At 41.5% G+C, this 16,101-nt stretch overlaps 1 protein-coding gene across 1 annotated transcript in view; it reads left to right on the top strand.

Annotated features, from left to right (window-relative positions):
• Window positions 1-14,898, top strand: part of LOC124803470 (farnesol dehydrogenase-like) — a 59,766-nt gene extending 44,868 nt beyond the window's left edge. The window contains exons 6-7 of the mRNA XM_047264661.1: window positions 8,236-8,388; window positions 14,854-14,898. Of these exons, the coding sequence (XP_047120617.1) occupies window positions 8,236-8,388; window positions 14,854-14,898 (198 nt within the window). The remainder of the gene's footprint in view (window positions 1-8,235; window positions 8,389-14,853) is intronic.
• The last annotated feature ends 1,203 nt before the right edge of the window (window positions 14,899-16,101 follow it).

Raw genomic sequence — 16,101 nt, 5'->3', positions numbered from 1 at the left:
TTGGATTAACAACATTCAGTGAGTGGTCCCTCCCTGCTAAGCATCACACGGATGAGCTAAGTGAAGAGGAGTACTTTTACACCGGCAGTGGCGATGGAACAGTGTGTTTTCATTGAGATGGTGTTTTAAAGCGTGAAAAACGATTATCAGAGGATAGCACAGACTCTGTGGTTCTCCAAATGTATGTTTCGGATTCGTGTGAAGGACACTGACTCTGTGGATGCTATCTGTCGACCGAAACAGGCGATAATTACTGCAAACGATGTGTAAAATATTAAACCAGAGGCAGATATTCTGAATAAAGCAACGAGGATATCCATCTGTGTAAAATTTGCTTCCAAGACGAGGGCAGCGCAATGTTCCATTGACGTCGACATGCTGTCACCTGTGTTAAATGTGCGTTGTGCAATCTTCATTTCCTCCAATGTTGCATGTTTCTTTTTTGCAAGATGTTAAACTTCACAGTTCACCTAACTGATATCTAACTGTTGTAATTCGCAATAAATGTATTTTTTGTAAGCAAGTTCATTTATGCAATTCATAACCCTGCCCACGAACTAAATTACGTGATTATACATACCCACTGAAAACTGCTGTACGGAGTGTCTGAATTATATACAGCAACGCTCAGACTTTGAGGTAGGGACCTGATTTGGAAATCCATATAAGCAAGCAGTATTAACATCGCCACCGGTGTATGGTGCTATTGTTACACATGCCGGAAGGCTTGCTGAAGTGCTATATACCCGAACTTTATGACGCATTACAGGTAGAGTGACATAGTTTGAGAGCACTATGTCAGCAGTATCGGCTTGTTGTTGATCGTTAACACCGCTGCGGCTTCACCTTCCTGGTGCAGTCAAATCGTTTACAGCACATGAGAACTGGGTAACACATGACAATTTACCATCACCCACTTACAGCAGGTCCCGCTCGCTGTATTCGAGCACACAATCTGGTAATGTGTCTCCTGCTCTTGCACGCTGTGTCTCCAATGCTGCTAGCGTTGGGTCGGAAGCCCCTCCGCAATTTGTCTACTGGATTAAAGGCAGACCGTTAACTACTATATTCTGCCCGCATGCTATTATAATAAGATTCTCGGACTCCAAAATAAGCGGAAGCGTTATTCTCCGCAGTACCGTCGGTGGTACTGTCTGTATGTCGCTATTTGGTACTCTGTCACACAAATCGCGGAATTTACCATTAAATTACGCCGTTACGTTATTATTGGCCAGCATTTCTTTTTTTCCGGAATATTAGTCGAAGCCATTAGTTTACACACAGCGCAAGTATCCTGCCTGACGAAACTGCACTATAAATCTACATTAACGGAACCAGCTTGCTTCGGTAGTTCTATAAAGTTGTTGCAGTGCAGAGCGTTGGATGTTCTAGGGGACATGTTGCATATAAGCGACACGTAGGGTTGTGCTATACGATAAGAGTGTTTAATATGGATGACCTCCAAATGTAGGGTAAAAGTTATGTTTCATATATGTGTCATTCAGAAGTCCAGAAGCAGGCCACTTTATTAGTAGCCAGCTTATAGGTTTTACAAAGTGACTACGCACGTGGCTGAACATGGTCGTGTGTTTGATATCTGTGCAACACAGTGTAGGTAATAACTTGATGTCTCTTCAACTACTCTGTTATGTCATATAATTATGTTATATCGGCAGCTACTGGAAATTCCGCACTACTATTGCTGCTGTACTCACATTATTTCCCGTGTAGTGTGGCTCTGTTGTCTTCAGAGCGGCACCGTCATACTGCTATACTGCGATGTTGAGGTACGTGCCTCATAATATTTGCAGCTGTTTTGTGTAACCTTTTCTTATTGGAAGTCCTGGTATGGATGATGTGGGAGAGGGCTTTAATTAAGCGTATATTCTAGCTGAGGCAGCATCATGGGCTGGTAGAACCTATGGTTGCGATCCACTAATTTCTTTTTAGAGCATGACGACTTCCACATCTACATATCTGTACGTTATAGATAATAGCATCTCATTAATACGTGTTGTGGCATTTGTTTAGTCTTTATAGCAGTGGAGTGTATTCATACAAAACGTACCAATTCGAATACTCGTGGCGATTTTGTTTGTATTTCGATAATCATGTGTTTTAAAGAATTATACAGAAAACTTAGATGCGGCAGTATTTAATCTGTGCTTGCGAAGTGCTAGGCGCCTCGCAGTATATTATGGTGCACATTTTTTTTCCCGAGGTTCAACTCTGACATTATCTTTGGAATCGTCACATATCCCAGTGCTACCTTCTTTCGTTGTATGTTTAGAAGCTGTACATTTTCTTCTGTCACCAAAGTAATATTTTTGGTAGTAAAAAAAAAATTGTTCTTTGCTTCCTTTCCTACTAAGACAATTATGTTACAAATATGTTTGTGGTAGTGTAGATAGTTACTGATTTCTATTTTCGCAACGCGTATTTTGCGGAAATGCAACTGTACAGATCGAATACTCGCAGTAAGTATTTAACAACGTGAACAGGTGGTCATTAACTCTGGCAATACCAAGCCATTTTCAGTAACGTGTATTACCAAGGGGGACGGGCGTACTTTGTGCCAATCACAAAAAAATTAAAAATAAATAAAATTCATTAATTGTACTTGAATTACATTAGTGACATACTCCTGAAAGATCTATTGATGGATAATTAGGATCCAGAAAATGAACATTTCTTTTAAAACTGTTTTTAGAAATGCGTTTTACATCTTTCAGTTGAGTTTAGGAAGTCTAATTATCTGGAGAAAAATTAGTAGTAAAAGTCGTTCTAGTACTATCGAAGTACACTACACTACAATTTAAAAAATATTATAAAGTATAAAATAATATAAAAATATATAATATAGTATAATACACTCCTGGAAATTGAAATAAGAACACCGTGAATTCATTGTCCCAGGAAGGGGAAACTTTATTGACACATTCCTGGGGTCAGATACATCACATGATCACACTGACAGAACCACAGGCACATAGACACAGGCAACAGAGCATGCCCAATGTCGGCACTAGTACAGTGTATAAACACCTTTCGCAGCAATGCAGGCTGCTATTCTCCCATGGAGACGATCGTAGAGATGCTGGATGGAGTCCTGTGGAACGGCTTGCCACGCCATTTCCACCTGGCGCCTCAGTTGGACCAGCGTTCGTGCTGGACGTGCAGACCGCGTGAGACGACGCTTCATCCAGTCCCAAACATGCTCATTGGGGGACAGATCCGGAGATCTTGCTGGCCAGGGTAGTTGACTTACACCTTCTAGAGCACGTTGGGTGGCACGAGATACATGCGGACGTGCATTGTCCTGTTGGAACAGCAAGTTCCCTTGCCGGTCTAGGAATGGTAGAATGATGGGTTCGATGACGGTTTGGATGTACTGTGCACTATTCAGTGTCCCCTCGACGATCACCAGTGGTGTACGGCCAGTGTAGGAGATCGCTCCCCACACCAAATTGCCGGGTGTTGGCCCTGTGTGCCTCGGTCGTATGCAGTCCTGAATGTGGCGCTCACCTGCACGGCGCCAAACACGCATACGACCATCATTGGCTCCAAGGCAGAAGCGACTCTCATCGCTGAGGACGACACGTCGCCATTCGTCCCTCCATTTACGCCTGTCGCGACACCACTGGAGGCGGGCTGCACGATGTTGGGGCGTGAGCGGAAGACGGCCTAACGGTGTGCGGGACCGTAGCCCAGCTTCATGGAGACGGTTGCGAATGGTCCTCGCCGATACCTCAGGAGCAACAGTGTCCCTAATTTGCTGGGAAGTGGCGGTGCGGTCCCCTACGGCACTGGGTAGGATCCTACGGTCTTGGCGTGCATCCGTGCGTCGCTGCGGTCCGGTCCCAGGTCGACGGGCACGTGCACCTTCCGCCGACCACTGGCGACAACATCGATGTACTGTGGAGACCTCACGCCCCACGTGTTGAGCAATTCGGTGGTACGTCCACCCGGCCTCCCGCATGCCCACTATACGCCCTCGCTCAAAGTTCGTCAACTGCACATACGGTTCACGTCCACGCTGTCGCGGCATGCTACCAGTGTTAAAGACTGCGATGGAGCTCCGTATGCCACAGCAAACTGGCTGACACTGACGGCGGCGGTGCACAAATGCTGCGCAGCTAGCGCCATTCGACGGCCAACACCGCGGTTCCTGGTGTGTCCGCTGTGCCGTGCGTGTGATCATTGCTTGTACAGCCCTCTCGCAGTGTCCGGAGCAAGTATGGTGGGTCTGACACACCGGTGTCAATGTGTTCTTTTTTCCATTTCCAGGAGTGTATTAAAAAAATATAAACTTAAGGTAATGTACAAATAGTTTAGGTACATAATCTAGTTTTTTGACAAAATTATTCACCACTTTTTTCGGAATCTACTCACACTTGGAACATCCAAAAGTTTTTCTTGCTCTGTTTGTCACAAGAGTATCTGTTACAATTGTTGGAGATTATAGTTGTTTTGTTAACTTTGTTGTATTTTTCTGCTTTTGAATGGCTTACACTAACACACAAACGACATCTACCTTTACCTCCATGAGCTTTCTTTGCACCGAAGTTTTGCTTGATTTTCCGTCCGAGAATACCCTCCATACTTGAAATTACAGGCTTTGGCAGTCCTCCAATATTTGTAACCCTTTCTTCAACGTATGGTTTCATGAGCTGTAGTCCCAGTTCTTGAAGAAAGAGTCGTCGCTTATTACGTTTTTTCTTATTCCTACCTGGGTAGTTCAACAAAAATAGTGTAAAATTTACCGCTTCTATGTCCACATGAGTACAGAAAACACCTCTCAGTTGAATATTTCCCTATCATTTGATCTATCGTGTCAACGCCATCTTTAGTCTCATTATAATGTAAATTTATAATTGTTTTCTACTTAGTGTCAGTAGGTGAACCAACTGCGGCGTCATTACGTTGAGATGATAGAAACAGCAGATTCAGTGTCTATTTGAATGCCAACGTAGCACATATTTTCCTGCAGCTATAGGCCTGGATAGGTTAGTTTTACGACATCGAATTTTAAGGCCTAATTTCTAAAAATGACGACTTTTGATCTTTACCTTGGGGTGCATACTTCAGACTTTGGTCATTAATTTAACGACTGTACATATGTGGAAATTAACTCACACTTTCTTTTACACTGCAGTATTGCAATATTGCCACATCAGACAGATTTTTAACCTCTAACAGAAATGTAAATGTTGCATTTTTCGTGCTGCTACTGTTTTTTAATTGACACTGGAGCAATCTATTGGCGTGGTACAAAGATCGAACTATGGTCTCGATTTTACTGTGCAGTATTCTGCTGGTGATTGGAGGAATTAGGATTTGCAATTATTTCGCGTTTTCTGGGTTTGTGGAGTCGCATTTAAGCTACAGATCGCTTTCAACAAATACGAATTTTTAATTTGTTATTTATATTTTCGGAGCAAATGTGGATTTTTAATTATTTACAGAAGAAATATCGATTTTTCATGCAGCCATCTGGTAAGTAACAGGAGCAAGTAGGATGTGAAAATGGAATTGCTGTTACTTATGTTTTCAGACCTTGTGCGATAGTATTTAAAGTAAAAATCTCATTTTTAGTGAATAAGAATTCGTAATTCGTTACTTATATTTTAGAGCAAATGTTGATTTTTATTTGTGAATTAAGAAGAATGCAATTTACTTGTTCCAGTATTCCACGGCAAATGATACTTAGCTACCAACGTGAGGACTGGCATAGGCAGTCCTTAAACCAATATTTGGAAGTTAGTAATGCAAAAATAGCTGCAGAGTGGAAGCCAAGGTTTGCGGAATGTTGGAGAGTGGTGTAGCGGGATGTTTCATGCAAACAGTAGTGTAATGGGGGATGGGGGGGAGGGCTGTTGAAAGTGTGAACTGAATCTCGCTCCCACGAATGCAAGGGGTGCTGAATGTGTGTGTGGCGGGGGGCGGGGGGCGGGGGGGGGGAGGAGGGGGAGGGCTTAATGCAAAATATGAAAAGCTCAATTGCATGAGATTCCCCAGAATCGCTTCTAGGTTGGGCTCAAGGATGTCTCTTTCTCTCCCTGCCCTACTATTTCTAGTATGGACCAACTTTCTGTGGTAAGATATTTGCACTTAAATTTTAGTAATTCAAATGGAAATCAGTTTGAAATGAGGGAAGCAGTGGTATTAAGTGGCTATGATCCTGTGAGATGAAAACACAGCTAGATAGAAGCAGTGGTCAATAATACGATTATGCTGTACCTTTGAATGGGAAATATTCAGGTATGCAGTCAGGAAGTAAAGCATTTTACCTAGGTACTGAGTTTACATGTTGCTCATTACACAACAAAATTTTCTACTAAATGATTCCGCAATGAATATGTAGGAACTGCAACAGTTTTAGGACAAAGGGCCATGAATATATGTGTGCTTCAGTGATTATGTGTTTCAGAGATGACAAATAAGAGAAACTGATGACTAACAGACGTGTTAGGCCCTGAGGAAACTGTTCCCAACTAGATGGACTTCCAGATTTGATTCATTGCTGCCAAACAGTTTCATACAAATTTTGCAATGCCTGTCCAGTACAATTTCGGGGAGCAACGAAAGAAGGGAGAGAAGTTTAATTTTTTAATGGATCGAAGCATTTGAGTTCGTCCTGCCTCTTGTATTCCTCATTAGGATTTTGGAAAACCCCCACCCTCTTCCACCGAAGTTTGTTGTAGTATTCCTGGAATACTGTATGTGTGTGCGCGCGCGCGCATGAGTGTATAAAGCTCTGGCCCTATATTTCCGTTTCACTCTCTTGCCAGATCAGCCAACCCAAAGACGCACGTAGAAATTTTACCTATGTTTCAGGAAGAGTTAAAACAAATCCATGCCTTCAAAACGTAATGGAAAACTGACAATGAAAGTTCAACTGTCTAAAAGTAGCGAAACGAGTCTCTATGAAATTTTACCTTCGTAACATATGTAACAGCTATGGATTTCTGAAGACTTTTGGGCGAATGATGCATGTATAAGTTATTCATTAGCTAAGAGCACACACCATTCTGTGGATACAGTACACAACTACTCGAAAGCATCTGTCTCACAGTACTTATATACGACTGGCAAAATAGTATCTCAGTAAGCTGACTATGACCAGGCATGAACTTTACTGTACATATGACAAACATACGCAAGTCTCAGGATCGTCAAAGAAGAATTCACACAATATTCTAATCAAATTGACCCACTGAATTCTCAAGAGTGACTCCATCACCAAATAAAGACGTTTACTAAAGTCAACTTCATACTTTCCATGGGATCTAATATACGACCTTTAGGGAACACTAATTAAATTATGTAATAGAAATTATTCACTATTTATGAGTTTAACACTTTTTGAAAAGTGCATCTGACCTAACAACTCTACTTTGTTTTCTAGACTGGACAAGTCTTTATTTTACAATGTATGAGGGCTAATTTGGAAAGTAAGGAATGATTGGTCGCGAAATGGAAACCATCCGATCAAACTTGGCGCAAATGTGTTGGACAGTGTCTCTAGTATGCCAGAAGATAGTGTCAGATCGCTCTTTCCAGTTCTGAGCGCACAATGAGCGTGTAGAGATGCCTAGAGAATGATGACTTCCACAAAATATGATGCGTGCCGGGAGATTTTGGCCTAGTTTCATGCAACTTCACGTAATGTAACTGTCATGCATTATCTTCTTCATGACTGTTTACGGCTGCACACTTCAGGGACACTGAGGACACTCCTGCAGCGTTTTCCATGGGAAGTGTTTGATCACCCACCATACAGCCCGCAATTTGCTCCCTAAGATTTTCGTCCCTGCTTTGATGTACCGCCGGCTATGAAGGCAACATTTCTGCACAGACAACAAGCTGCAGACCAGCGTAGAAAATTGTCGGAAAACACAGCAGGCTGTCTTCTTGATGAGGGCATTGTAAAGTTGGTACAATGCTAGAACAGACGTCTAAGTCGGAGCGGCGACTATGCAGCGAGGGAGGTGGAAGTTGTAACTAACTGTTCCAAAACAAACATTTTTGATTTTCACTGTGGTTTCCACTTTGTGACCGATTGTTTCTTACTTGCCGAATAACCATCGTACGTGTAATATACTACATCTAGGATAATAAGTTTGAGAAATATATAAATGATCCTTCGATAAATATTAAATTTGAAGGGGAAATAAAACAGTTTTGAAAATTAAACATTATCTTCTGTTTCTTATGGTTTGATTTTTGTTCTAGGAAATATCGCCAGGAATTGTGAAAACAGATATATACAATAACTTAAAAAAGTATTCGCTTGAAGCACTGGAAAATGTGCGTACGCCTATGATGGAACCTGAAGACATAGCGGATGCAGTTATCTATATGTTGTCGCAACCTCCACGTGTTCAAGTACGTACTGATAATGGTCGCAAAAGATGCAGATAACCTTTTCTGTGTATAAAATATTTATTTAAGTAGGAATTTCTTCTTCCTCAGAAAATTACAGACTATCGTAGTTAATCCAACATCTTGCACAGATTTTTTAAACTGGAAAGACATGTGTTCAAAGTTTGATAAAAGTTTCATTAAGTTTTATCGTGTTAATAAATAAAACATTGGTTGTTACAAACGCACACAGCCCATTTCAGATAAATATTAAATTTATATTAAGGGATAATAATAATAATAATAATAATAATAATTGAGGAACCACCTTGTTATACTATAACAAGATGTAGAATATTGACAGTGTAGTAGTGCTCAGGAGGATTTTATGTGACACAGTTGAAATTGACAAAGTGGAAACAAGTTATAGGGTAAGAAACAAAAGTGGCATATTTACTTCAGCTGATTCAAAAGGAAATAAAGGAGGGTATAAAAAGGGTGAGAACAATAGGAGCGAATTTTCTTCTGTTTACCTGTGAAAAAGAGAAGCTTTGGTCGGCAACATTACCACGATCACATAGGAAAAACCACGACTTGTTGTTAAATGTAGCATGTATATACCAGAAGTAAAATACCACTATTTGAGCGCAAAGAAGGCAAATGTAATCCTCTATAAAAGACTTTAACTGAAAAGTGGGTAACCAACTGTGTCAATCCTCATTACGACGACCTCACCAAGGATATTGGCATGTGAACTATTCGCACTCTTTTAATACAGAACATTCTATTTCCTTTTACCCAAAACCCTCTTTGTAGCGATGCCATTATATTCATCATCTCCCTCTCACTGCTACTCTTTACATACATACGTCTCCTTCCCATGTCTACTTCTTCTCCCATTGGACTTTCCCCTGTCTGTCAGTCTCCCATTGTCATTGTCTTCATGCCTTTCTCTCGCTCTTCCCTACTCATTGTCTCTCTCTGTCACACTACCATTGTTATCTTTCTTTTCAGCCACCATTGTCTCCTCTCCATTTGTGTCCTGGGGGTGGTTTGCTTGAGGCTTTGGCCTTAGACTAGGAAACGTTAAAGCGTGATTGAGGTGGGAGAAAGTGGGCAGGCTTTTCTTGTCAACTTTTACTGGTTGGGAGGGAGAATGGGAAGGTTGCAGACCCCTAAGCCTATGTGTTGTCCCAGTCATCTCTCTTTCTGGTTTCCTTTGTCTCCTCTGTCTTTAGTTTCCACTATTATGACATTCATCCATTTCTTTCTCCCCCAACCCCTCTCCCACCCTCTCTTTTCTAATGTCAGTGTCTCTCTGCTACTGTCTTGCAGCACAAGAAAGCGTGAATATGCTCACATGGCAAAACCTTTTGGTAAGGAAGGCGGAAAGGGGACTGCGGCAGCTGGTTCCCCACTTCTCTCTGAATCTTTTACTGGGTAAGCGTATTTGTCTTGTCTGTGCTCCGACGGAAGAATTGTTCAACTAATTCCCTTCTTTGCCCTGTTACAGCGGGGTGTGCTGCTTGTATAAGATGAAGTCTGTATCTCAGTAACGTTTTGACATTTTACATGTATACTTCGACATATTTACATACTTCCACACATGTAAACGAAAAATAAATACACGTATGGTAAGGTTAAAACAGAATCGTTTTCCGTTCAATATAAGTTCACTTTACAGTACTTTATACAGAAGAGCACAATATTATTAGGCTACGCCTATAGTATACCAAATCATGCAGTGTTTGATTTACAAGTACCAAAAATTTAGTATGACAACTTTTTGTAAGGTGCCTACGATGTCAAGTAGCACCAACGAATAGTTTCCAGGTCAAGATAGTGGCGTCCGAACCCTTGCAATGAACCCAGAACCCTTACCATGCTCTCTCTACGTCACTTAAAACAGCATTTACGCCTCAGTTCAGACGTTTTTACGTGAGTATTTGAATTTGAACCTCTGGATCCCTGTAACACATGTTAAAATCGAAAAAGGTTTAGAAGTTCCCAGAGATCATCATGTTAGGGACATATAGCAAAAATTTCAACGATTTACCATTACAGAAGCGACCAGCACAACAAGTAGTACTTTTGGTGCCTAAAAACATGGTGTTTAGGGGTTTTTTCAAGTACAGCCATTGAACAAATAGTAATGTAATAAAGTCCACACTAGACTGCACCTGATGCTAAAGAACCATACACTTACTCAATAATGTGAACAATTTAATTATCAACAAAGTAGCCTGTGCCACAGCTAGGTTTAACTGCAACACATAGACTGCCATTGCTCATAAAGCAAATAAAACCATAAAAGAAAATCTTAAGGAAAACAAATTTTCAATATCAGTTCAAATTAAAGAGATAATACAGACATCAACAGGAACATTTTTTAGGTATGGCGCCATTTTGAAAAGTCGGGTAACAGCAACACAGCAGTTATTGTGTGACTGCAATTCCAAACCACTTGAATTTTTAGAATCTAATAGTATCACTATACTAAAAACAGACCACGCCCCTAAATTATAAGAATCAGCTGAAAAAATTTTTAAAATTTAAATTTTCTACTAACCATTAATGAAGCCCAGTACCGTGTTGTAATGAATAAACAATCCACGAGGCTGAGGTCTCAACTTAAGATTCACAAAAGTGGTTGTCCTATGCGTCCAATTGTAGATCTCATAAACAACTCAGGACACAAAATTACCACAAATCTTAATAATATACTGAAGAAATATTAAACTATTGAAGTTACCGAAGGCACCTCCATAGCTGTGAACTACGTGAACGTTTGTGTGGACTTCCTGCATCCCTTCCTGCTTGATGGCCGCCTCGACGGCAGTGTCACATTACAGTAGGATAGCTGTCCGTGTCACAAGTCCAGAATTGTGCTTAAGTTGTCTGAGGGGTGTTACAGTGCATTCAAATGGCTGTCCTGCCTTGATCACTAGTTTCAACTGATCTGAAACATATAGGACACGTCTGGAATGCTATTGAGCCCAGCTCCGTTCCCAGAGACAGTAGGTTCGTAATTTGTGGCAATTGCCTTACCTGTGCGTTTCAGTGTAGTCCCACATACCTGCAGAAACGCACCAAGAAGTTCAACATCTATGCCACGCTGAATGGCTGCTGCACTGCGCTTCAAAGGTGGACGAATACGCAGCTAAGTAGCTGGTCCTAATAATATGTCTCATGAGTGTAGATGTTTCTGTGAACGGTGTTGGGGTTTTACGGGAATTACATAAACGATTTGGCCGCTCTCAGTCCACGCTCGACTATCCCCGTTCTCTTTTCATCTCACCTGCCAAGATGTAATGTGTGAAGAGAACAGATGGAGATACAGTTCTGTCTATGTCTCAATAAGGGAAAGTGCTGCGAGTATTGTTAAAAATAAAGTTATTGTGATTTGGATTCTGGACATAGAGTTGACTCTGAGCAAGGCAGAGTTGTAGTTGCGACCGATCCGTACTTCTTTCACATCAGAGACATCGCACATATTCTCAGCAGCTGCCGGGCGGGAGGCCAGAATGTCGGAGCGAATGGGCATCAGTGAGCAGCAGGGACACCCAGCGTTGCTCTCTAGATGACTAACCGCGAGTTTGCGCCAAATACTGCCCCAGAAAATCAGCACGGATAGTTATTCATACAGCAACAGTTTTATTTAAAATGAGAAATCGTAGCTTGAGTGCGAGGCTCACTGAAAAAGGAAAACAGGAATTAAATATTGGCTAATACTGAAAAATAATATCAAAGGTACGTAGCCTAAAGAATGGCTGTATAAAATATATTTTGATAGACACGCTGGTGAACACTTATTGCTAAATAAACAATCTTGAAGGGACGTGATAGTAACAACGTTGAATGATATTCCCTCTTGTGGACCGTCAGGTAACGGTTACTATTGTTGTTTCAGTTAAAATGCTTGCCACTTCATGCCCATTTTGTTGAATGAACAGTAAAAAATTTGCATTTGGTTGTACTACGGAAAAGAAAAGTCTTGTAGAACGAATATCTTTCACACGTCGATGTTAGAACAGTTTGTTAACGGCCGCAACCTATTTCACCTACCTCAAGCTTCAGTAAGATCTGTTCCTTACTCCGTGGCATTGTCGATTGCAGAAATGCTGGAATGTCTCATAACAGTGCAAACATTGGACACAGAGAGATGGGTTACTACAACGTCAGTTACAGTGACACAGTTCTGGTAACATCAGGTCTATTCTGAAAGCTGTTTCTTCACAGACCTGCACTGTTCACATGCTATTGGGGCACATAAACAGGAATCACTTTCACGACCAAACCACTCAACTCTATCGATCGCTATTTCGCGAGCATTTTTTGTTTATTCCTTTTTTTATAATCATTTGTACTTCCTGAGAAAACATGTGAAGCACCCAGAACACATGACCGTATATCACTGTAACTTCGTACCATCTGTGGTTATGTCAATGATCAGACTTCCAAATTTGTGACTGGTAGAACGGGGACCGCGGTGCGTCAGTGTCGTTCATGTCGAGCGCTGTTACCAGTCCTGATAGGGTTAACGAGGTGCATGAACAACGCCAAGTGTTGAGCGATCACTGTGAAAGCCACATAGATACCACGTACTCGAGTGACACAGCGTTATCAACACGTGACAAAAGTACGAAATGTCTACATTTGGCCATTAGGTCGAATAGTGCACTGTTCAGATTTGCGATGTTGCTTTGCATTGGATGGCGTGGGAATAAGAGGGAGGGCGTACTTTTTATCAAGATTCCGGGCCTCTACAACAGACCACGGAAAGGGAGGATCGCCGAATCGTGCACACATCCGCACCTGCCATCCGAGAGAAGGTACTGAACATTCTGTCTAATCGCTTACCATTATTAAGAGGCCAGCAGCGGGCAGACTAGGGAATTACCGTCCCCTGCGTAGAGTAAAGTTACCAACACGACACAGGTGGGTGCGTCTGGAGAGGTGCCGTGACTAGAAAGCATGGAGTGCTGACGAATGGCGTCGCCCAATGTTCAGGGATGAACCGTAGTTCTGCACGACCCTGGATGACCATCGACGGCGAATATGGCGGCGAACTGGGGAGAGGTCTCGTTCCTCCGGTGTTTCGGAGAGGCAAAGTGGTTTGCAGCAAACTATTCATGTGAGGAGCCATCGGCTGTGAGTTCAGGTCAAGGCCGGTCGTCGTTGAGGAAACTCTGACGGCACAGCGGTACGTAGCAGACGTCGAGCGTCCTCAAGTGTTATCACTCATGCAACAAAATCTTGTTGTTATTTTTTAACGGGACACTGTACTTCCACACATGGTAGTGACTCTGTGAAGTGCCTGGGCTATACTGAGTTACTCCTGTGGCCAACAACATCGCTAGATCTCTCCTGGACAAAGAATGCGCATGCGCAGCTCGGTCGTAAACTCCGTTCAGTAAGAGTTTCCAGGGTATCAAGGAGCCGCTACTGAGGGCCAGCATGCCTCAGGAGAGGACACAACGTCCTTATGGTACACTTCCTAACCTAATCTGCACATGCATCCGTGTCAAGGAAAGTGAGGGTGTTATCGAGGCCGTAGGAAGCGTTACTCGGTATAAACTTCACCATGTCTTCTGGGGGCGTCCAATTATTTTCTTGTCCAATGTGTTTTAACTGCCACTGGCAGGCAAAACTTATGTATCAGCCAAGGTTGCTGCGACCTTCCCCTGCCAATGTATTGGGTTCAGTCCTCTAGTAACGATTAACAACAATGAGTGCTGTGTACCCTGAAAACTTGCATGTGAGATGACACAACAGATAGCATAAATGTTGTTCACAAAATTGGAAGTGCTTTCGGGAATCTGTTTTTGTGCGGTAATAAATATTTGCTACTAATGCAGCATTTTAAATCCCTATTTCTTGGTTTCTTACTGCCTGTGACAGACATATTTGATAGTTACGGTATATACTATATTTATGTATTTACTAACTTGCTTAAGATGTGTATACTCCACAGGCATAAACAAAATTAAAATTTATAAATAACAGTAAACATTCTAATACTGTCTGCAGATTTTTCGTTCTGTGTACAGTTGTAGCAACCAACGCTAGAAACGCATTTTATTACTGTCATGTAACATACAAATTATTACATAATATACGGCTACAACGATATTAACGTCTCGACATCGGGCGTCACATGGCATGACCTGCCATGTTATAACTGACACAGGTCATTGCCTAATTAGGAGTATTCTAATTCTAAGATCTTAACTTTCCCAAACACAAAATATACAAAACCAGTAACTGACAGACAACAGGGTAGAGTGACGAAATACTGAATCATGGGCTAAAGATGAAGCAACACAGTGCTACTAGACTTGGTGAATATCATACCGTAAAATGGCTTTAAGAAAATGTCGTGTTAGGTCTTTGCTTTAATGCATTTCTATTTCTCACTTGTTTACGTGGATGTCTTCTTTCTTCTGTCTGCTTGTATAACTGCGTATAATTATCCTCTTTCTGTTGCAGGTCTACGATATTATCATTCGTCCAACAGGAGATTTATATTGCTGACGAAATATTAAAGTGCTTCATAAAATTCACCGAAGACGCAGCAAATCCTCTTACAGGAGCCGTACTCGCGTATACGACGCAAAATGCAATACAAAATTCAAATGCATAATATAAGTGAGAACAGACAAGAAAATAGTTTCTCGGTATAGTATTTGGTAACGAAATTTTTCAGATTATAGCTTGTTGTTAAACCTTCAGCTTTCATGTTCGCACTGGAAATAGCTCACAGAGGCTCTGAGCTGGAGACTACATCTGTGGCATCATCAGTAATACAGTAAAAAATACACAGTGGAAAATAAACGTGACACACGCTACAACAGAGACAAACTGAATCAATCTATGCATGTGAAGCAGCCCTGTGAATTTTCTGAAGATCATGGGTCAATAACTCGTATATTAACAAACTTCATTAACATCAGTCTTTTGTTATGTGTCTATGATTGTAAGGTTCTTCTGTTGCAGTGGAAGATTAAAAATTAAAATATGTATGAAACGTCGGTGCCATCCGATGTGAGTGACTGATTACTTACGAAACAAGTCACATAAATGGATGTGATTCGCAATTTCAGAGGTATTCAAGACCAGAGAAATCATGACAAGAAATATATGAAGGGTGGAAAATGTCAACGTTCTAAACATATTTTGTTTTCAAAATGCGTTTTCAGAGCTCTTGTGATTTTAGTACTTCGTTTCATGACATTGGACTTGTTCCAAATGTCAAATCACGGAAGAAATCTTTGCAACATCATTACCAGAAGCTACATGGTCTTTGTGAGAAGCAGTGCATACCTCAGCAGTTCCATCCGCTGAAATTACGAACTCGTTCCATGCGACTCAGATGGATACAACTGACTACTGTGAACTTAAAGACGCTGCTGAAACATTGTCAGTGCAGGCGGTAAGATCTCCAAATGCCCTCTCTTCAAGGTGTCTGATCCTCACCCATATCACACAGCTATTAAAAACGTTTACTCTGACACAGAAGAATGGAAAACTGTCATTATTTTCAAAAGAGGAAACACCATGGCAGGTCCATGCCATGTCGTACTTCATCTGAAAACCATCCATGGTTTACCTTTTGACAATACTGCCATTTCTTCCTCAACAGTACAAGCAGTTTACGTGTAAAACTTCGCAACAGATGAAGCAACAGAATTCGATACCGAGGGACTTTTTCATGAATTAAATTTTGCCACTCCCTTG

Source organism: Schistocerca piceifrons, chromosome 6 (genome assembly GCF_021461385.2).
Source record: "Schistocerca piceifrons isolate TAMUIC-IGC-003096 chromosome 6, iqSchPice1.1, whole genome shotgun sequence".
Classification (NCBI taxonomy): Eukaryota; Metazoa; Arthropoda; class Insecta; order Orthoptera; family Acrididae; genus Schistocerca; species Schistocerca piceifrons.
Note: the sequence above shows the minus strand (reverse complement) of the source record. Positions and strands in the feature narration are given on the sequence as shown.